The sequence below is a fragment of the Hipposideros armiger genome, unplaced genomic scaffold (genome assembly GCF_001890085.2).
Source record: "Hipposideros armiger isolate ML-2016 unplaced genomic scaffold, ASM189008v1 scaffold_170, whole genome shotgun sequence".
In the NCBI taxonomy this organism is placed as follows: Eukaryota; Metazoa; Chordata; class Mammalia; order Chiroptera; family Hipposideridae; genus Hipposideros; species Hipposideros armiger.
In genome coordinates this window covers 1,865,562-1,887,928 of record NW_017731520.1, presented here as the reverse complement: position 1 = coordinate 1,887,928, position 22,367 = coordinate 1,865,562, and the positions used below count along the sequence as shown (strand labels likewise).

Sequence of the window (22,367 nt, the reverse complement as noted above, 5' to 3'; positions counted from 1 at the left end):
CCCTCGTAAACCAGAGTCATCATAATTTCAAGAATCAATTCTGCAACAGTGACCAAGTGTTGAATGCAAACACAGGGAGATTTAATCCTCACAGCAACCACATGCGATAGATTTCTATTATTCCAGTTTTTATTGATGAGGAACTTTAGGTTCTGAGAGTTTCCGTTTCACAAATTTCTCATGTCTCGTAAGCGCAAGAGCTGGGTTTGCATTCCTGGTTTTCCTGGGTTTACAGCTATGTTCTGAGCTGGGATGCTGAACTGCCTTTTCCTACAAAATCTCTCTCCAAACAATAGCCTTTCCCATCCACATCTAGTCTTCTAGCGTTTGGCGTAGAGGGTTGTCACCTGGAGTCGCTGTAGGGGATGTATGGCTGTGGCTGGCTACTGGATACCTTGTCTTTCAGAGGCAAGTTCTTCTCATAGGTGTCGCTGCAGGGTACCCAGCCCCATGGGAGACAGGATGTGGCCAAATTACAGCATTATTGAGGGGCGGGGAGGAGATGAACCGTTTAGCATGGCCGAATGAGTCCTAACACAACAGCCACTGGATGACGGTAGCGGCTGCAACTCTGGGAAGTCAGCTGGAGTCTGGCCCAGGAGGACATACTCATCTTTTAGACGGAGGAAGAGGATTCTTCCTGGATGTTGGATAATATCAGATTAACATTTTAAGGGACTCTGTATTCCTTATGTACCAGCTGGTATTCAGCACATACATTGTGCTAGCTATTCTGCTGTGAAATATGTATACTATATTAATAAAGCAGATTTTAATACCAAAGAGAAACACAACAGTCAAACAAAATGGGCTCTGGGCTGTTTGGCCACCCTGTTCCCCACTCGTCGGGGAGCTATTTTGATCCCTCAGCAAGCCTTCTGTCCAGGGTCATCCTCTTCATCTCAACACTAGGCTTTCTTCTAGGCCCTCCTCAATATAAATTTAGTGGATATATGATTTTTAATATAGTAATGTCTACTAAAGTTTAATTTTAATATAAATGATATGCTCATTTGAATAGACTACTTCACAATTAAATAGTTCAATATTTTGTGTCTGGCTGTGATTGTAAAAATAATAACAGTGATTCAAACATTCATTTTTTTTTAAGGAGTTCATGTTCTGAGACAAGCAGGTGTGAGCAGTAGGAACAACCAAGACCTTTTCATTATTCATAAACCCGTGTATGTTTAATATAAAGAAGGATGTGAGAATGGCGAAGCGTCAAGCTGGGATCTTGCTCATACATTTAAATTCTTGAAAATACGTGTGAGGGAAGGAACATATTAACCAAAATTTATCTACAAGTTATAACATTCAAGCAAACCTCACAGGTTTAAAGTTTTAAAAGATCCTATAATTGATATATTTTTATGATTGGAGTATAATATTATAAAGGATGAAGTCATTCTGGTAGTATTCCATCCTCCCTCACCCCCCAAAGAAACTCCAGATGGAAAAATGATGTGGAGAAATTTAGAAAACATGAAAAAAAAGTGAAGATGTGAATTTTTTTTAAATTGCAAATTTTGAATGAAATGGTAAAACTTTCATTGATAAATTATTATCTTTACATGTAAGATAGAAGAAATGGCATGCACTATAAGTTCAGTCAAATATTATACTTATTGAAAATAGGCTTTACCATTATAAGACATATCTTTCCTTCTGTTCCTACAGATAGGTAAAAATCAGAATAAAAGCTAAAGGTGAAAAATTCATTTTGTGAATTCTTAAGCTAATATGTACAAAATGAGCACATTTCAAGTGAACTAATAAAGGCTGAAACGCAGGACGTTATAAACGAGATCATTGTTACTTCTGTTTATTCAGTGATGTGATAAGACGGTCCGTAGTGCTGTGGACAGCTGGCAGTTTGTCTAAGTAACCTTTGACATTTTCAGCAGCTACCTGATTTTTCATAAACCCCTCTTTAGCAAATGTAAAAAGAAAAAACAAATTAAACAGCACAGAGGAGTATAAAGGGAAAAGCAAAAGCAACCTTATCTACTTTCCTGATCGCCTAGTCCCATTTCTGAGAGATAATAGCTGTTAATGGCTTAATATTTACCTGTCTATTTTTATGTGCTGTATCAACACATGTGTGTCTGTGTGTTTAGAAATCACAAATGGGACCTGTATGTGTCTGGTTACAGGTTACAGGACAACTTCTGTAACAACCTCAAAATTTCAGGGGTTTCGCCTAATAGCATTTTAATTCTCACATAATGGTCCCATATGTGGCGTCCTTGGCTGGGTGGCATTCTGTGGCAGCTTTGTAGGAAGCAGAAACTTGAGGAGCCAGGCCTCGTCCATCTGGCAACTTCACTCCCACCTGCAGGGGAGAGCACATCAGCGCTCACCAGGGCAGGACCCAACAGCTCTGGCCTCATGCTGTTACACATACCTTCTGAGTTTATAAGGAATTAGATTTTGTGATGATGTGAACATTCTGTCAATTTTTTATTATTCAGTTCATTTTATTTTACAGTTATGTTCATGCATTCATAAAATGATTGCCAGGCCACAGAGCCTGTTAAGAGGTTGGTGAAAACATCTTACTACTTGAATATTAAGAAACACACTGTCTCCCATCCAAGTACTAACCAGGCCCGACCCTGCTTAGCTTCCGAGAGCAGATGAGATCGGGTACATTCAGGGTGGTATGGCCATAGGTGAAACACACTGTCAGAAACTTTTGGGTCAGAATGAAAGGGGAAATAACAAACTGTCTAGAAATCAATAAGGGGAAAACTTCATACTAGTGCAGTGGGTCTCAACCTTCCTAATGCCGCGACCCCTTTAATACAGTTCCTCATGTTGTGGTGACCCCCAACCATAAAATTATTTTTGTCGCTACTCTATAACTGTAATTTTGCTACTGTTATGAATAGTAATGTAAATATTTTTTTGTTTTCCGATGGTCTTAGGCGACCCCTGTGAAAGGGTCGTTCGACCCCCAAAGGGGTCGCGACCCACAGGTTGAGAACCGCTGTACTAGTGTGATGGGGCTCAGCTGGACTCAGGAGAACATCTTATAGCTTCAATTACTTTGTTATTAGGGAATAAATATGAAAAATAAAGGAAAAATAAAAACAGGAAGTCACCCTAAGGAATTTGAAAAGGAAAAAAAACAAAACCAAAGAAATGAGGATGAGAGAATGAATGAAGATCAAAACTGAATTTAATGAAATAAAAAATACATAACAAAAAAGTTCAGAAAGGATACTTTAATCCAAAGCCTGTCTTTTGGTTTTTTTTTGGAAAGATCAGTAAAATAGAACTTTGTATGGTCGTGGTTCATGGAAAAGGAAAAATAAAAAAATGAAAAATGGACACACTTCGACAGACCATTCATTGTATCTACTCGGATTGAAAAGAGGGACAAGAATTTTGTCACTGATGGAAGTATCTCTCAATGACTTTTCTAGCTCATAATATGACTCATTGACTAATGCTAAATTTTAAAGTATATTTAACCTTGAAAAATGGGGGAGTTGATGTATTTGTAGCAGTGACATTCAGTATAGTAGTTATTGGGATGCTGTGCATTCAGGGTGCTTGAGTACAGCCTGGACAAATCTATGACACAAGGTTTTTAATGCCAGCCACCACCCCCATTTCACTAATTTCCATTCAGGGTGTGTTTATATTTGAAAATATTGCCAGGTTAGGAGATAAGACTCGTAGCACTCAAGATAGATATACTATAAAACAAAGAGCTATGAAATATTTAGCCCTATGATAAGGGTTTAAATACATGGAGCTTCTCTGATTTTAGACAGTGGAAGCAGCAACAAAGTTTGGACCTGGATGAACATGTACGCTGTGTCACAGATTAAGAAAATATCAAATCGGGATAACAAACCATAGTCACAATGTCAGGCATCTGAGATGAGATGAAAAAGAAAGACAGTAATCTTTTTCTTAAAATCAGAATTTCTCAGAACTCTTGATCGCTGCTTGGAAAAAGAAGTGCCCGTATCCTGTCTCCCTTCCAGCTACACTGGGTTTGCATCTTATCTGCCCAAGATTCTCTGCCCCTTCTTTGGAGTCTTGCTATCGGTCAGATCAGTCTCTCTCTCTCTCTCTTTCTCTCTCTCTCTCTCTCTCTCTCTCTCTCTCTCTCTCTCTCTCTCTCTCTCTCCCCCTCTCTTACCTTCTTTTTTAATGAATTTTACTACTCTAGTACCTCATATAACTGGAATCATATTCTATTTGTCCTTTTGTAACTGGNGCTTCTCCTGACCATGGTGCTGTCTGCCCAGCCACCCTTGTGCTTTTCACCATAAACATGCAATTCTGGGGAATTTTTTACGTGTTCATTTTCCTGTTAATACCACTACCTCACATCCATATTTTCTGCGCCAAACAAAAGGAAAAGGTCATTGTGTCCTTCACAGTGTGGCAGTTCGGCTCATCTTTCTTTAGACGTTGAAAAAGGTGAAGGCAGGAATGGACAGGGTGCAAGGGGGGTGGCTGTGGCCTTTCAGCTTGGGATGAATTAGAAATTCTTTCTTTCATTTTTATTTATTTATTTTATTATTATTTTTTTAACTAAAGTTTATTGGGGTGACAATTGTTAGTAAAGTTACATAGGTTTCAGGTGCACAATTCTATAATACATCATCTATATATCACATTGTGTGTTCACCACCCAGAGTAAGTTCTCCTTCCATCACCACATATTTGACCCCTTTACCCTCATCTACCACCCCCTCCCCCCTTATGCTCTGGTAACCACTGAACTATTGTCTGTGTCTATGAGTTTTTGTTTCTTTATTTATTTGTCTTGTTCCTTTGTTGTTTTCAGTTTTATGCCCCACATATCAGTGAAATCATATGACTCTCAACTTTTTCTGTCTGACTTATTTCGCTTAGTATAATAATCTCAAGATCCATCCATGTTGTCGCAAATGGCACTATTTCATCTTTTATGGCAGAATAGTATTCCAGAAATAGAAATTCTTACTTCTTTTCAAACAGTACTGTGTGGAAAAGAAGGAATGTGTCGATGACGTCACACTAGTGGGTGTGTCGTCGGTCCTGGCTCCAGCTGGGCAGTTACGGGCAGAGAACACTTTACTTGGTCCCTGTGCAGCCCCCACATTTTTTTTTTTGGAAGCAACTATGGCTATGATTAACTTCCTTTAGTTGCTGGGCATCGCATAGTTTAGCCAGCTGTACTTAATGTTATTTAGGTATTTTTCTATGCTTTGCAATAGTTATCATTTCTTTTCGCATCGGTGAAACATAATCTTAGCAGAGAAACATATTGGGTTGTCGGAAAAGTCATGACTCATTTTTGCAACGAAAAACACAGAAAAAATACGCCATGGCTTTTCCGACAGCCCAATATACCAACATTTCTTTTTCATAAAACATCTAGTGATCTGGGTAATCTTAAACACTCTTCTCCCACGTTTATTCATTGGTGTCGGAAGCGTCGATCTTTCTTCAAATATACATGTTGATTTAAGGGACCAATCTACTAGTGGAAACATAAGCTTGTCCTAGGGAAAGTGAAAACAGAGGCGCAGGCTTGTTTTCTTTGTTCACTGATGTCTGCCCCCTCCTTCCCCTGCACACACCCTGTCAAGTCAATATCCAGGTTCTTCATCACCGCATTTACTTGCAGCTCAGGCTGCTGGCTCTGGCCAGCCTTCGGGGTATCAGGTTTCTGCTGTTCAGAGGGCCCCCAAGCCCTGCTTGTGCCCGACTTCTTTCACATAACAGATCCTCTGTAAAGCTGGGGTTTGCCAGTCACGTTGTGGATATTANCCAGCTACACTGGGTTTGCATCTTATCTGCCCAAGATTCTCTGCCCCTTCTTTGGAGTCTTGCTATCGGTCAGATCAGTCTCTCTCTCTCTCTCTATCTCTCTCTCTCTCTCTCTCTCTCTCTCTCTCTCTCTCTCCATCTCTCCCCCTCTCTTACCTTCTTTTTTAATGAATTTTACTACTCTAGTACCTCATATAACTGGAATCATATTCTATTTGTCCTTTTGTAACTGGTTTATTTCACTTAGCTCATGTCTTCAAGGTTCATCCATATTGTAGCATGTGTCAGAATTTCCTTCCTTTATGAGGCTGGATAATATTCCATGGTGTATATACTCGTATAATTTTATTTATTCAATCATCTGTCGATGGATAGTTGGGTTGCTTCCATCTTTTAAAACTTTGTTATTTAATGCATGAAAAATACTTGTGTTTTTATTTTAATTTTGTTTGCTATCATCATCACGATCATCATTTTATGATTTTGCTGACTTCGATCCTGTTCTGCTTCTTGAAACTCTATTTCCCATTCTTTCTAGGTGTTGAACTTTCCCAGTGCTACTCATAGCTCTGTGGCCAGTACTTAAAGACCCTCGGTTCTCTGTCTAGCTCCTAAGGATACTTGTGTTCCTGCCACCCTGTATCGTCCCCTCAGAGAGCTTATTATCATCATCAAATTTTCAGCTACCATACCATGCTAATGATTTATAAGCCCATTTCCTTGGCTATTCCCATCAACATCAGAATCTTATTTCCAACTGTCCCCATGCAACAAATCTACTTGGGTATCCAATGAACTTGACCAAAATGGAATTTCTTTTTCTCCAGACCTGTTGAACCTCCCATGTTCTGTTTCATAGTTGGGGGCCATCCACCGCATCTTCTATGGTACAAATCTGAAAGTCGTTCTCGGTCCTTTTTCCCCTCTGTAGACAGTCATCTAACAAGGACTGTAAATTTTATATCCTAAATACTTCTCAGTGTTCATCTGTTTCTCTGTCACAAACCACCAAGGCCTTCCTACCTCAGGTCCTCATCCTCACAGTGTCTCCTAACTAACTAGCTTTCCTTCCTCTGGGTTTGTCCCTCTCAAAAGGCCCCTCCACAGTCGCCAGAGGGACTCACCTGAGATGCAGATTTGACTGTCATCTCTGTACCTTTCCATCACCAACACTTATCTCTCCCCCACACCCCCATTCCCATTGTTCGAATCTTTCTTGAGGAACTTCAGGGTGCTCCTGATCTAGGTCTAATCTAGGTCAGTCACTTCTTGTCCTTAGAGCTGTCATGTCCTTCTTTCAACCCAAACACTACTTCTGATTCAATGTCTTACCCTTTTGTGCACTCCAGCTTGGTTTCATCTCATTTCCTGTTTTGTTTGGAGAAGCAGTGAGTTGCAAGAGAGAAAGCCCTGGTCACACTGTTAAGACCGGATTTTCCTAGTTCTCACGAGAGAGCTCTCATGAGATTTTAGCCCGATGAAGTCCTTTACCTGATTTTCAGTTTTCTCATCTATAAAATGGTAATGCTAAAACGTCACTGCCCAGGGATGGTTTTTTTCTTTCCTGAAGACTTAAATGAGATAGTATATTGAAAGCACCAGGGGAATATGTAAAGTAGAAATAATGAGAACTATAATTTGTCAGTCTTAATTATATAATTACAAATGATTAAGAGAAAAAAACCGAAAACCTTTTACGGTGTCTTATCACCTGTAGCTCTAGGAACTGAGCTGGAAATCAGTGGAAATATTCCAAATGAGTAAAGAAAAGGATAAAGTCAGGTGGGAGCCCTATCTGTACCCCAGGCTGCCTGTGTGAAAGGCATCTAAAGGTGATCCGCCAATGCAGGTTTGCGTCTTAAAGGCACCCTGGCTAAGTCTGGGCCTGGTTTGTTTTGGCATTAATTTCAGGCATTGGCACTGGGAACATAATCCCAGTAGGAAGCCCTTGTTGAGATGTACAGAGTTCAGGGGAGATAATTACATTACATTTTCTACATGGCCCCCGAGGCTTCAGAGGATTAGCTTCGCTGGTCTGTTTGGGGTTGTCCACTTTTGCACACTGTTTTTGTTAGTTTTGCAATATGGTGTTTGCGAGGATTAATGGCTGCATTAAGTAGGAGTCAACCTAAGACTTTCCGAAAGCTTGTTATAAAAACATTCAGTCAACATTCCCCAGTCTGTGTGAGCGTCATGTTTGAATTGAGTAATGTGGCCTCTTATCCTGCCTGGAGAGGAGAGTCCTGTCACTTCGTGTGCATATTGGGGCTGCTGTCACGTCTTGCCTATCCTGTGGCCTTGAACGGGTGGCAGTTTTGCTGTGTTCACCTCAAATAACCCTTCATTTTAAATTGTTTACTTGTTCTTAGTGGGAAATAGTAGCGTGTTGATTTTAGTTGTCTCACTAATGAACCTGTACCTTGCTAGATATAGTCACAGATTTGTGTGAGTAGTGGAAGAGAAAACCAACATAAATAAATTTGAATGTTTACCTGAGTGCAGATGTTTTTTTGTATTGAACACCGCATGAATACTATCTCTATGTTGTAAGACATGTGGTAATTAAAGAAAACCTGCTTACTGAGGAATATTTGTCTTAGTTTTTTTTTTAGCTGAAATAATTTTAATAAACATTGTTTTATACTCCTCACTCACTGAAGGTCAAATGACATTGTTGATAAAAATACAAGCCATTCTTAAGGTTAAAGATGCATTTAACTTCTATATATGTTGTATTTTAGTGTCATCAATAGCTTATACAGAATCAACCTGTAATTCAGTCCATCCATTATTTTATTTAAAGACATTCATTTTGATTTTGTTATTTTAAGATACCATCTATTAAATTCTAATTATATGTACGGTGCAAAGTATGTAAACTTCCATCCATCGTAAATATTTTCTTGCAGGCTACCACTTGTCTTTTAACTTAACTTATGCTATCTTTTATCATAACAGAGTTTAAATTTGTATGTAACCAAATTTGTCAGTCTTCTAGTAACTTTGAGATTTTGTCTCTTAGAGAAGCCATCACTTAAATTATGAAAGTTATCTCCTGTAGTTTTCTAACATTTTTATTGGGTATACTTACTAATGTTTATCCAGAGCTTTTTATTCCATCTGGAATTTCTGGCCTGACTTAAGGAGGGGTTTATCTTTTCTCTGTTGATTTTAACTATTGTCACATATAAATTCCTTTGTGTAGAGGCATCTGTTTCTGAGCTTCGGTTTGTTTCATTGGTCTATTTATCTCTTTTTATGCCAGTACTGTATGGTTTTAATTACTGCTTCAAGCTCTTATTCTTTTAATTTAAAAGAAAAAAAGCTTACATTTTCTTTTACAGAGTCAAATACAAATTTTAAGGGAATGCCAAGGGATCAAATGCAAATTGAAATGCCTCTTTTTTTTTTTAACCCACGTTACCATGGTCTCTCTCTTCCCAATGTTAGTGTTAAATTTCTTGACTTTCCAGAAAATGTTTGTCCGCGTTCCAGCGTACGCACTTACCCATGTAAGTAAAAATGTATACCAGTGGGATCATATGATACATACTATATACAGGATTATCCTTTACCTTGCTTTTTAAAAAAATAATAGCTTGATTGACGTAAGCATCTCATGCCATGCAACTCATCCATTTAGTATACAGTTCAGTGGTTTTTAGGATATTCATATACTTGTGCAGTCTTTACCACAGTCAATTTCAGAACATCATTCCAAAAGATATCCCTTACCCAGTAGCACTCATTCTTTTCTCCCCTACCCCATGCCCCCCAAGGCCCTGGCAAACACCAGTCTACTTTCAGTCTCTGTTGATTGGCCTGTTCAGGACATATCATATAAATGGATTCATACATTGTGGTCTTTTGTGATTGGCTCCTCTCCCTTAGCATGATATTTTCAAGATTCATCCTTGATATAGCATGTATCAGTACTTCATGTCTTTATTGTCGCGTAACATTGCACAGTATGATACACCACATTTTATTTCTCCATTCATCAGTTAAGGAGCATTTGGGCTGTTTCCACTCTTTTGGCTATTTTGAGTACTCGTGTACATGGGTGTGCAGTTTTTTTGGTGTGAATGTGCATTTTCATTTCATTTGGATATAGACCTAGGGTAGCAATTGCTGAGTCATCTGGTCACTCTAATTTCAACTTTTTGAGGAACTGCTAGACAATTTTCTGAAGTGACTGTGCTATGTCACATGCCTACTAGCAGTGTATGAAGATTCCCTCACCAACACTTGGTATTAGCCTCTTTTTGATATTAGCCGGCCTGATAGGTATGAAGTGGTTTCTCATTGTGGTTTTGACTTGCATTTCTCTGATGGCCAATGATGTTCACCATCTTTTTATGTACTTACTGGCCATTTGTATATCTTCTTTGGAGAACTGTTTATTCAGATCCTTTTCCATTTTTAAATTGGGCTGTCTTCTCATTATTGAATTGTAAGAGTTCTTTATATATTATAGATATAAATCCTCTATCAGACACATGGTTTAAAAGTATTTCTTCCCATTCTGTAGGTGGTCTTTTCAATTTGTGGATGGTGTTCTTGAAGCGTGAAAGTTTTTAATTTTGACAATATCCAATTTATAATTTTTTTTTGTAGCTTTTGCTTTGGGTGTCATATCTAAGAAACCATTACCTAATCCAAGGCCATGTAGATTTAGGTCTATGTTTCCTTGTAAGAGTTTTATGGTTTACGCCCTTACACCGGGTCCTTAATTCTAAGTGTGTGGTTTGAGGCAAGCATCCATCTTCATTCCTTTGCATGTAGACATCTGGTTGCCCCAGTACCATTTGATGAAAGATTATTTTTCCCCCCACTGAATTGTCTTGGCACTTTATCAAAAATCAGTTGACTTTAAACTGTTGAGTATTCATTTATGGACTCTCAATTCTATTCCATTGATCTGGATGTCTAAATACTAATGACTGACTATATCTCCTCAAAATTCATCTGTTGAAGCCCTAAGCCCCAGTGTGACTATATTTCGAGATAGGGCCTTACGGAGATAATTAAGGTTAAATGAGGTCATGGGAGGGAGGGGACGGGCCCTAATCTGATCGGACTGGTGTTTTTATAAGCAGAAACACCAGCACTGGCTCCCTCTTTCCTACACGCACAGAGGAAACGCCATGTGAGGGGCACAGCTAGAAGGTAGCTATCTGCAAGCCAAGACAGGCTATATCAGAAATCAGGCCTCAAAAGGACATGGGTCCATCTGGCCCCCTAAGAAATACTTACAACATTATAGATTATATTCCTCGGACTGTCTTTTTCTATCCCTGAGGCCATATGTCCTTTTGGGGAGTCCACTTCATAGTCGATGTAGAGGCCTGACCACCTCATTGTATTTCTGAAACTGATGTTGAATAATACTGTATGTCAACTATAATTACATATATACATATAGTCTCGGGACATGGAGTAGAGAGCGGGAACGGATTCAATGGAATTGTAATAGATAAGCATGATATCGGNTGGAGTAGAGAGCGGGAACGGATTCAATGGAATTGTAATAGATAAGCATGATATCGGGGGTGGGAGGGCAATAGATGGGGGGAGGGGGGTTGTTACCTGGTGAGTGTGAAAAAAGGGTAACTATTGTATTGTTCTGTACACCTGAAACTAACAATAAAAAAAATAAATTAAAAAAAAAAAAGAAATCAAGCTTGAGTGCATGCACCTTGATTTTGGACTTCTCCAGAACTGTGAGAAAATAAATTTCTCTTGTTTAAGCCATGCTATCTGTGGTATTTTGTTATGGCAGCCTAAAAGAAAAAAACAAACAAACCAAAACACATTTTTTTTTCTCTATTCATAGCAATTCTCCAACTCTCCAGACACCAGTTGGGTATCCAACAATTTAGCTATGACCCCTGCTACCCGGAGTCACTGGATACCCCACAGGTTAGAGGCCCAACCCCACAAGACTGCCCTCCACTGCCCCCACTACCCCTGCAGCCACCAGTGGCAAGTTTGGGTTTTCTGATCAACGGGTTGTAAATCCAGGTTTCCCCCTTCGCCCTCCTCAGGTCTCATAATTTGCTAGAACAGCTCAGAGAGCACAGGGAGGCACTTACCTACGTTTACCGGTTTATTAGAAAGCATGTAATAAAGGATACAGGTGAACAGTCAGGTAGAGAGGCACATGGTGGGCGGTGTGGGGAAGGGGTGCGGAGCTTCCGGGCTCTCGCTGGAGGCCACACCACCCTCCCAGCACCTCTGTGCGTCCACCGACCTGGAAGCTCCTCACACGCCGTGGTGGATGGGTTTTGATGGAGGCTTCATCGTGTAGGCGTGATTGATTGCTGACTCCATCTCCAGTCCCTCTGCCCTCCCTGGGGTGTCAGGGGCGGGGCTGAAAGTTCCAACTTTCTACTCATGGCTTGGTCTGGCTGCTGGTCAGCCTCCATCCTTAAGCTATCCAAGAACTGACCCCTTAGAACAAATGACGATCCTATTACATAGGAAATTCCAAGGAATTTTGGAGCTCTGCATAAGATGCTTCTATCACCCCTATTATTCAGGAAATTCCAAGGGTTTTAGGAGCTTTGTGTCAACAACTGACATCACAGACCAAATATCTCTCTCTTATTATATCACATGGCCTTAGCAGACTAATATGAGTACACTATCCTTATGTCTGTACTACACTGTCTTTTTTGTTTTGTTTTGTTTTACATTTTTTTTATTTTAGGGACCGGGTAATGGCAGGGAGTGAAAACCAAGAGATGCTTGTAATTGTTTTCAATGAGAAGGAATGTCTGGTTCCCATATTTCCAATGTGAGAAGCTCAGATTTATACTTTGACTCACGTATGCTCAGACTTCAGGAACCCAATTCAAACTATGCACATTAGGAAGCACACAGTAGAATGCTGGTTTATGTTGGAATAGAAGATAAACCTTTTCAGGGATCCAAATTTTCAGGTTGAAAATCCGGCATCCAAGAATTGGGAGTAGTAAGTAGACGTGTGGTAATCATGGAATCAAAGGAAAGGAACTTGGAAAGTCTTGAATGATATTCATCATCGAAGTTACGGTAGAAGCTTCAGAATGACCCCTTCTTTCTATAGAGAATAATTCTCAAGGGGCTTGGAGTCTTAAACCAACCAGTTGTCATGTTATACTACACTATCTTGATTACACTATCTTGATTACTGCAACTTGGTAGTGAGTTTTGAAATTGGAAAAATATGAACCCTCTAACTTATTCTTCTTTTTCAAAATTGGTTTTGCTCTTAATGTGTCCCTTGAATTTCCATATGAATTTTAGGATCAGCTTGTAAATTTATGTAAAGACGTCAGCTGGAGTTTTGATTGGGATTACATTAAACCTGTGTATTGATCTGGGGACTAGTGCCATTTTAACAATATTAAATCTTTTGATCCATGACCGTGGGATGTCTTCATACTTATTTAGACTGTATTTAATTTCTTTCAACAATATTTTGTAGTTTTCAGAATATACATTTTTCACTCTTGTTAATTTGTTTGTTGCTGTTGTAAAGGGAACTTTTTTCTTAATTTCATTTTTCAATTTATTCATTGCAGTTGTATAGATATGTGAATATTTTTGTAAATATACATGTATCCTGACCATGTATCCTGTAAACTTATTGAGCTCATTTGTGAGTTTTAATAGTTTTACAGTCAATTCCTTAGTTGTTCTATATATGGCATCATTACATCTGCAAATAGAGATTGTTTTGCTTCATTTACAATTGGATGCCTTTTATTTCATTTTCTTGCCTACGTGTCCTGATTAGAACTTCCAGTACCATGTTACAATGTTGAATAGAAGTGGTGAGAGCACACATCATGTCTTGTCTCTGATCTTTGGGGGGAACCATTCTATCTTTCACCATCAAGTTAGATGCTAACTTACTTAACGGGTTCCGTAGATGCCCGATATCAGGTTTAGGAAGTTCCCTAATGTTCCCTAGTTTGTTCAGTATTTTTATCATAAAGTGGTGATGAATCTTATCAAATGTCTTTTCTGCATCTCTTGTTTCTACTGCTTTGATCACATGTTTTTAGTCCTTTATACTTTTGGTGTGATGTACCATTGATTGCTTTGGGTTGTTAAACTAACCTTGTATTCCCACTTCTTCATGTTATGTACTATCTTTTGTATGTTGCTGGATGCAGGTTACTAGTATTTTGTTGAGGATTTTTGTGACTTTATTCATTAGAAATATTGGCCTGTAGTTTCCTTGTGGTATTTTTTTGGTTTTGGCCTCATCATGGTAAAATGCCAAATGTGGGGTCATGTGAGAGAAGCTAAGTCAACCTCTGTGCTTAAAAGGGCTAAAACGCTTGAAAAGGTGCACGTGGCAGGCATTGTGAAAAACCAAAGGGTGCATAAGTGACAGGCACCTCGCTTGGCCTGAGTTCCCAAGTGGGCACTGGGCCCCCTCCTGTAGGAAACGATATACCCCAAATCCCAGGTGCCATCGGCGCCCTCTGTTAGCTCCCCGCAGCGGAGGAGATAGAACGCAGACACTATTCAGCATAACACGGGAAGCCGGGCGTTGGGCAGAAGATAAGCCTCTGAATTCAGAGAAGTACTTGACAAAGAACCTCATTTCAGAGGCTTTAGAGAACAGCATCTCTGAAACAGGTATGATGCCCAGAGATGGAGGTGTTGTAGTATCGGGTAAGGTAGTCCCAGAAGAGGGGATATGCAAACCAAGGCACAGGGGTAAGAAGGCAGGAAGCAGAAGAAATAGTGACTCCCTGATTTCTGAGTCTGATTCACGGGGGTTAAGGGTGAGAAAGGTCAGTGAGTGTCCGGAAACCCTCGGGGATGCTTGGACTTGATTCGGTAACCAGTGCGGAGCTATGAAAGGGTTAGCGCTGGGCAGTAACATTCATTCAACAAATATTTATTCACGTCAGGCACTGTTCTAGGCACTTTGGGATCGATCAGTGCACAAAATAACCCCCGCCCCGCAAAAAAAAAATCCCTGTCCCTGTATAACTTATGTACCAGTGAGAAGACAGTCACTAATCAAACGTGTAATAAGTATATTATATACTATAGTATGTTAGGTAATATATGTTATTGAAAAGTAAAGAGAGTAGGACAATGGGGACAGGTTATGTGTGGGGATGGTTTAGAAGAGTACAGTTGTGATTGTAAATAAGTGGGCAAGGTAGGGGCAGTGAGCCCGGGGCAGATGACGTAGGGAAATCAGCCTGGGAAGCTAGGTTCTGTGGCATTGAACGTGGTGAGTGTGGAGGCACAAAGAGCACTTGTGTGACTTGGTTTGATGCTTCCATTTGGAAGCGGAATTTCTTTTCCACGTGGTTGTATATTTTTGTACCTTAGCAAAGAAGTCTAGCAGTTAACTAGGCTGACAAGCTTTTTCAGACACGGAGAGATACGACTTCTACTGTTATTCTTTCCTCCCTGGAGTCCAGTGTATCCGTGGAGCACCCCTTTCAGAATACTTGGGATGTGAGTTAAAAATATGGAGGCCTGGGCCCCGCCCTAGACCATCTGGGAGGTGGAGCAGGATACTGGTTAAGAGCACAGCCTGAGAGAGTCTGTCACTGTGATACTCAGTTCCAGCACTCAGTAAACCCGAGCTGGCTGGGGGACGAAACGGAGCTGACTCTTCCTCGTTTCGGAGACTCCACGCGATGAACGGCCTGGTCCAGCAGCCGGGATGTGTTGATTCAGGTAGAGTTTTCCAGCGAGAGAGATTCTGGCTTTTGTGGTAAAAACTCTTGGTTTGAGATGGAAATGCTGAAGGCATCCCTCTGCTTGTGCTTAAGCCGAGAGCAAATGCTATAGAGAACTCAGTTTGAGTGGTTGTTTCTGTTTTCGTTTAAAAGTTAAAAAACAAACAAACAAAAAAACAAAACATGTGGCAGAGAAAACTCATCAGGGCCCAGATCATTTGGCTTAAAATGATCATCTTCTTATTAAGCTGAGGACCATCTTGGTTCCTAGCCTTTGAGAGCTTGTGCCTGGGTCAGTCTGCTGTGCTGTTCTTGTTTTTTTGTTTTTGTTTTAACTTTATTGGGGAACAGTGTGTTTTTCCCAGGACCCATCAGCTCCAAGTCAAGTTGCTGGCCTTAAATCTTAGTTGTGGAGGGCGCAGTTCAGCTCCAAGTCCAGTTGCCGTTTTTAATTTAGTTGTGGGGGTTGAGGGTGTGTGTGGGGGGAACGGGACACAGCCCACCATCCCATGTGGGAGTCGAACCGGCAACCTTGTTATTAAGAGCTCACACTCTAACCAACTGAACCACCCAGCTGCCCCGTTTTTGCCTTTTGATTTCCAGTTCTCAAAATTGGGAGGCCAGATGGAACCAGAGGATGCTCTTTCTAAATCAGATCCTCTTATGGTGGGATCTAAATTTGGAATTGTTCTCTGCTTTGATCAACGTGCCGGTGAAATGTTTAGAACATTGTTCGATGGAGATGCTGGGGCCATGTCGGCCTTCATAGAAATCCATGGAAACACCGAGAGTCACCGCGAGTAACTGTATCATTGGGCAGGGACGGGTTTGCCATCTTGCTCAGTTGTTTGCACTGAATTTTGCCAAGAAAAAAAAAGACTTGTAAGGGTCAAGTGTAGGCCTTGACCTTGGTGCCCTACTTCTGAATTGAATAGATGTCTGTGTCTGTTGAGTGTTAGAAAGATGTTAGACCCCTAGCCAGATGTGAGCCACCCTCACCTGCGGTGGCACGTTCTTTGAAGATGATAACACTCTTCCATAAATTCACAGCGTCTTTAGCTAGGAAGCAGACATTCAAACCACTATAATATTTTTTTTTTCTTAAACGCACAGGAAGAGTTTAATCAGAGCTGTCCAGGTGATTGTCTACTTTGCATTAATAATGGAACTTGACACTTAAGTCATCATTCCCTTTGCCATGAACTCAGACCTGCCCTAGAAACTCCACAGAAAGGCACTCTCTGGGGTAGTCTTTCAGATAGTTGGGAAGCCTGTTAATGATCCCAGCAGGTGAGTGACAGGGCCCTGGGTGTTTTTTCCCCCACGCAGAATGGCAGAGTAAGTGAAATATCTGTTTTGTTTTTTATTAGGTTATTTTTTAGAGCAGTGGTAGGTTTACAGAGTTGGGCACATGGTATTGAGAGTTCCCACTCACTCCCCCACCCCAGTTTCCTGTATTAACATCTTGCACTTGTATGGTACATATGTTATTATTGATTAACCAATATTGATACATATTATCATTGACTAAAGCCCATCGTTTACATTAGGGTTCTCTCTTTGTATTGTATAATTCAGCGGGTTTTGACAAATGCATAACGTCCTCTGTCCACTGTAACAGAATCGTACAGAGGAGCTTCTTTAAAAACTCTCTGTGCTCAGCCCACTTATTCCCCCCCTCCCCCCTGAACCACTGACAACCCCTGATCTTTTCACTGCCCCCCTCATTTTGGCTTTTCCAGTGTGATACCATTGGAACCATACCGTAGAGATGCTTTCACTAAGCAATGTGCACTTAAGGTTCCGCCATGTCTTTTCCTGGCTTAATAACTCATTTTTTAAATTGCTGAATCATATTTCATTGTCTTGAGATAACACAGTTTCTCCACCCACCTACTGACGGACATCTTGGTTGCTTCCAGCTTGGGCAGTTGGGAATAAAGCTGCTGTAAACATCTGTATGCAGGTTTTTATGTGGACGTACGTTTTTAGCTTATTGGGGTGAATACTTAGGAGCACATGATTGCAGGATCTGAAATAGGTTATTGGCCTGGTGATCTGCTCTAGTCTCCCCACTGACCATTCGGACAATGGCAGCCTGTGACAACCTGACCCAGCTGCCTCTGCCAGGAGCTTCCTGTTCCTCACTGGAAGCATTTTCTGAACCGATCAGGACACAAAGGTCTTGACTGTGGCCTCAGGAAAGAGGATTTAAAATGTTTAAGAGCAGCTAGTCCGTAATCATGGTTGGCATGCCCCCATCCCTCCATTGTTGCTCCATTTCGAACTTCTTATTTTAGTCTGTCTGGTAATTTAAAGGAAAATTTCATTTAAATTTAATTGCAAGTAATTGACTTTAAAATGTGAATGACTATCTCAACTCTCATAATTACATGATCTTCTTTTTTACGGTGGTAAACATCTATTGAACACAAAATTTGCAATTTTAACTATTTTGAAGCGTACAATTCAGTGACATTAGTTACATTTACATCACTGTGCCACCATCACCACTATCTGTTTCCAGAACTTTTTCATCTAGGGATATGATCATTTTAAAAGAATAATTTAAAAAAATCCATCTGAAGCTCTGTTGGGTGGAATATATCAGTCAGCTTCCTCTAAATTCTTCTGTAGTAAAGACCCCCAAATCTCTGTGGTTATCAACAATCTTTATACCTCCCTCATGATATATATAATTTTCATTTGACTAGAGCCTAGTCACATGGCCACATCTAACTGTGAGGGAGGCTGGGAAATGCAGTCTAGCTGTGTGCATAGGAATAAGAGGAAATTTGTTCAGTGGTTAGTAGTGTTAGCCATATTAAGTAAAATTATTAAATCATGCACCCAGTTTTCTTGATCTTGACCTTTCAGGGACAACTTGACAGTGATTGCATAATTTGATAGCTCTAGACACATTTCAGGAGGGGATTGTCCCACGCCATGTTCCCGTCCCATTGCATCTCGAATTATCTTGTCCTTTTACCACGAAGAGAGCTTACTGGAATGAATAACACTATATGCTGTTTGGATAAAAACCTGTTTGGTCATGATGTTTTCTAAAACTGAGAGAAGTCAGTAAGGAGCCTTAATAATAATAAATACAGGTTGTATTATAGTCAGATATTTGAAAGTTTCAGGTCCTCAGTCTCAGGTCGGAAGAGAGGCTGTTTAAGCCTTCCACTCATTGATTTGGTTTCAAGATGGTGGGCTCTCTTGAGTTGACTTGTAGCATGGGTATTCTACCTTAAAAAAGGAAATATGTGAAATTTATCTTTAAAAGGGAAAATATGTGAAATTTGTTATTGCAAATGGCAATTCTTAACCAGAGTAGCAGGTGCAGATAGAAATGCTATACATTTGGGTACGAAACTCTGTTTCTTAATAAAATTTGAGATAAAATGGGCAGTATTCATGCTGTGTATTTTTTTAATTGTCAACCCAATGGATGTACCTAATTAATTTATTACAGTTCAAAAGCAAGCTCAGCTGCCTAAATGTCTGACTTGGTGGTAGAGTCTTTTGAGCATGTTTGTTTAGCCTCAGCTCGCTGATGATGGAAGTTCATGGCCAAATATTAATTTTAAATAAGTGCCTACTGTTCGTGAGTAACTCCCATTCCCTTAAGGAAAAGTGTTTCATAGGAACCTCTCGTTGCTAAGAATAGCTGTGTAAGCAGTGTGGATGTTTTTCCAAATTAAAATCTGGTCCGCCCGTTCGTTTATTCCTTTTACGTAGGTTCTGACAGCGGGGCGTGTTTATGCACCTCTGCAGAGCTCTGTTTATACTCCGTCAGCACACTGGAAACACTTAGCCTGGTCGAAAGCCCTTTCATCGTCCAATAATTTCACCATCGAGACCACTGTGCTCTTAAATGCATTGTTGAGACTCTTGGACGGAATGGCCTGCTTTCATTCCCGTCTTCCTGAGCCATTGTTTCAACTCTGTTTATGTTGTTGTAATTCCAGACTCTAAGAAATTCCCCCACTGAAAAGGCCATACACGGTGTACGCCCTTGTCGTCACATAGGTAGTTTTGTCCCCTGTCCTCAACCTGCATGCTTTGGGGACTGTTAGGATAGCAGGAAAACAGAAACACACACTGAAAAAAAACAAAAACAAAAAACACACAAAAAAAACCCCATGCTGTTTCTCTGCAAAATCTGGCTCTTATTTTCAAAAGGAAATGCCTACTTAGAAAGTGCTACGGCCACAGAGAGTGCCAAGTATTTAGAGTTTGCCCAAGCTTTCTTCCTAAGGCAGGTTTAGCCTCTATTGTCTAACACGAGCATCCGCAATCGCCTGGAGCCCGCCCAAAAGGCCGATGGTTCAGCACGGTCCCCAGATGCTCTGGGAACATATTAAAGTCTGAGACGCACTGGTTGGAGAACTTTTCTCTGAGCCTGTAGTCATGGAAACCACCAGGAGGGACTGTATAACTTCAACTCTATTTATAAAACGAAAAATTTGTATGTTGTCGTAAATTATCTGGGTACATAATGAATACTGAGCTAGCTCTGTATTCTTTTCTGGTGTGCTAATGAAACCCCCAGTGAGAGAACAGTAGTGGCAGGACCACGGCCCGAAGGCATAAGAGAGGCGGGGCCTTTCTGAAACAGTGAGACCATGAACGTTTTAGAATCCAGTATCTGGCGTGTGACAGACAAGTCAAGCATTTTTGAGGTTTCTCAACAGGGTCTGGCTTTCCCAGTTAAAGGTCAACTGGGAAGTATGTTTGAAGATAGGTTAAGGAAAGGAATGAAGCTTCTTCTCATTAGAATTCTTGATCTTTAACATTTCAAAAAAAACATTTAAAGGAACAGAAGGCCCCCTGGCCTGTCTACTGGACCCGGACTCAATTCCAGTTATTTTGAGAGGGCAGAAAAAACACTCCACCGAGACTTGTTTTCAAGTTTCTGTAGCTTTTGGTGGTGTCCACTCTCTCTCCTCCCATTATTCCTGTGATGTTGGTCATTCGGGGGTTTCTTCTTTTTTTTTTTTTTTTTTTCTTTTTAAGAGCCCTTGAGCCAGACTGCCCACGTTCAAAACCTAGCGGCGTCACCACTTGGTAGCTATGAACCTGGGACAAGTTGCTTAGTGTCCGTGTGCCTGAGTTTTCTCTTCTGTAAAGTGGGGGTAGACAAAAACCTACCCCATAGGATCAGTGTGAAGTGCACAGAAGAATGTCTGGCACATAGTGAGGGCTCCTTAGGGATGAGTCATACTGTCATTGTCGTCATCGTCATTGTCATCATCACCAAAGGGCATTTCCTGCCCCTTTTCAGGCCCTGTGACCTGCTTTCTCCTTGTAGGCATTCACTACCTTTTTTTCTTCCTTCCTTCCTTCCTTCCTTCCTTCCTTCCTTCCTTCCTTCCTTCCTTCCTTCCTTCCTTCCTTCCACTCTCTCTCATTCTCCCCCCTCCACCCCACGCCCCTTCTCTTTCTTCCCTCCCTCTCTCCCTCCCTCCTTTCCTTTCTTTCACAGGATCTCTCTTCTCTTTGGGCTTTTCCTTAACAGTCTTTATTTCCCATGTTGACATCCTTGGCCGTCACCTTTCTCGGAGCCCCAGAGTTGAACTCCTAACTGCTGGCAGACCACTGACATTCAGATATCTCCTGAGCATTATAAACCAAACCTGCCCAGACTGAATCCATTCCCTGGTCATCTAAAGCCTCCCTTCTCCCTCCTTCCATCGCAGTCTTTTGCCACCATCTTATTAACACTGGCCCGTCTTACACAGCTCCTGCTGGGGGACCTCACTTATCGTGGTCTTCCCCCTGCCCCACACACCCCAGGTGGGCTTCGAGGTCTGCTGGTGATCCCTCTGTGGTGTCTCACAATATGTCTTTGCTTTTCTAGTCCCACTGCTGTTCCCTGGAGCACACTCTTGGTATGAGTCCACTCAGGCGGCCGTAACAGAATGCCACAGACTGGTGGCGGCTTAAACAACAGAAGTTTATTCTCTCAGAGCTCTGGAGGCTGGAAGTCCAAGATCCAGGTGCCAGCAGGCTTGGTGAAGCCTCTCTCCTGGGCTTGCAGACAGCCACCTTCTTCTTGCTGTTTTTGTGTGTGTGTGCATCCCTGGGGTCTCGTCCTCTTCTTATAGGGACACCAGTCCTATTGGATTAGGGTCTTACCCTATAACCTCCTTTCACCTGAATTATCTCCTTAAAGGCCTTATATCCAAAATACAGTCACACTGGGATTAGGACTTCAACGTATGCATTTCGGGAGGGGGCACAATTCAGTCCTTGGTGCTGCTGATAGTTTGATTTCCAGTCTCCCCTCTGTAATCCGTCTTCATACAAAGGCGGGAAGACTCTTTCTAAAGCACAGCTCTGTGCATGTCCCCCGCACTACTAATAAGGAGACTTAGGTTCAGAGTAAGGATGATGACTGCTATGAGACTTTAGGGCTCTGGCCTTCATTGCTCAGTGTCTTACGTTTATTCATCTGGAAATTGGAGATCACATCACTACCCACATGCTACTGTGAGGATGAAATAAATGCTAACAAGTATTGTTGTTTTATTGTTGTAAAAATCACATTTGCACTCCCTGGCCTGCCAGTCCAGGGCCTCCATCACCTGGTTGCTCGAGTGTGGTCCCCACCAGCACCCTGTTGTCACCTGGAGCTTGTCAGCGATGCCCACTGCATTGTAATAAGATCCTCAGGTGATTTGCATGTGATGTCCTGGCTCCTGGCCTGGTTAACTACAGTCCACTTTCTCCTCTTCTAGAAAGGACACACGCCTTGGAAGCAGACCACCTGGTTTCCGATTCCAGTGCCTTCACTGCTAGCTTTAGGGGAGGACTGGGTGTTTATGGGAACTATCTTTGCTTTGTTTCCCATCTGAAAAATGGACAGTCACAGGGCTT

General features: G+C 41.1%; 1 protein-coding gene across 2 annotated transcripts in view; it reads left to right on the top strand.

Moving 5' to 3' along the window:
• Positions 1-22,367, top strand: part of TPD52 (tumor protein D52) — a 258,416-nt gene that overhangs the window by 189,215 nt on the left and 46,834 nt on the right. The window contains exon 1 of one of the 2 annotated variants that reach the window (XM_019651954.1): positions 15,377-15,483. The exons of the other annotated variant lie outside the window; for it this stretch is intronic. Coding sequence (XP_019507499.1) covers positions 15,444-15,483 — 40 coding nt within the window. The 5' untranslated portion in view covers positions 15,377-15,443. Of the gene's footprint in view, positions 1-15,376; positions 15,484-22,367 lie in introns of those variants that run through there. 2 annotated transcript variants of the gene reach the window in all.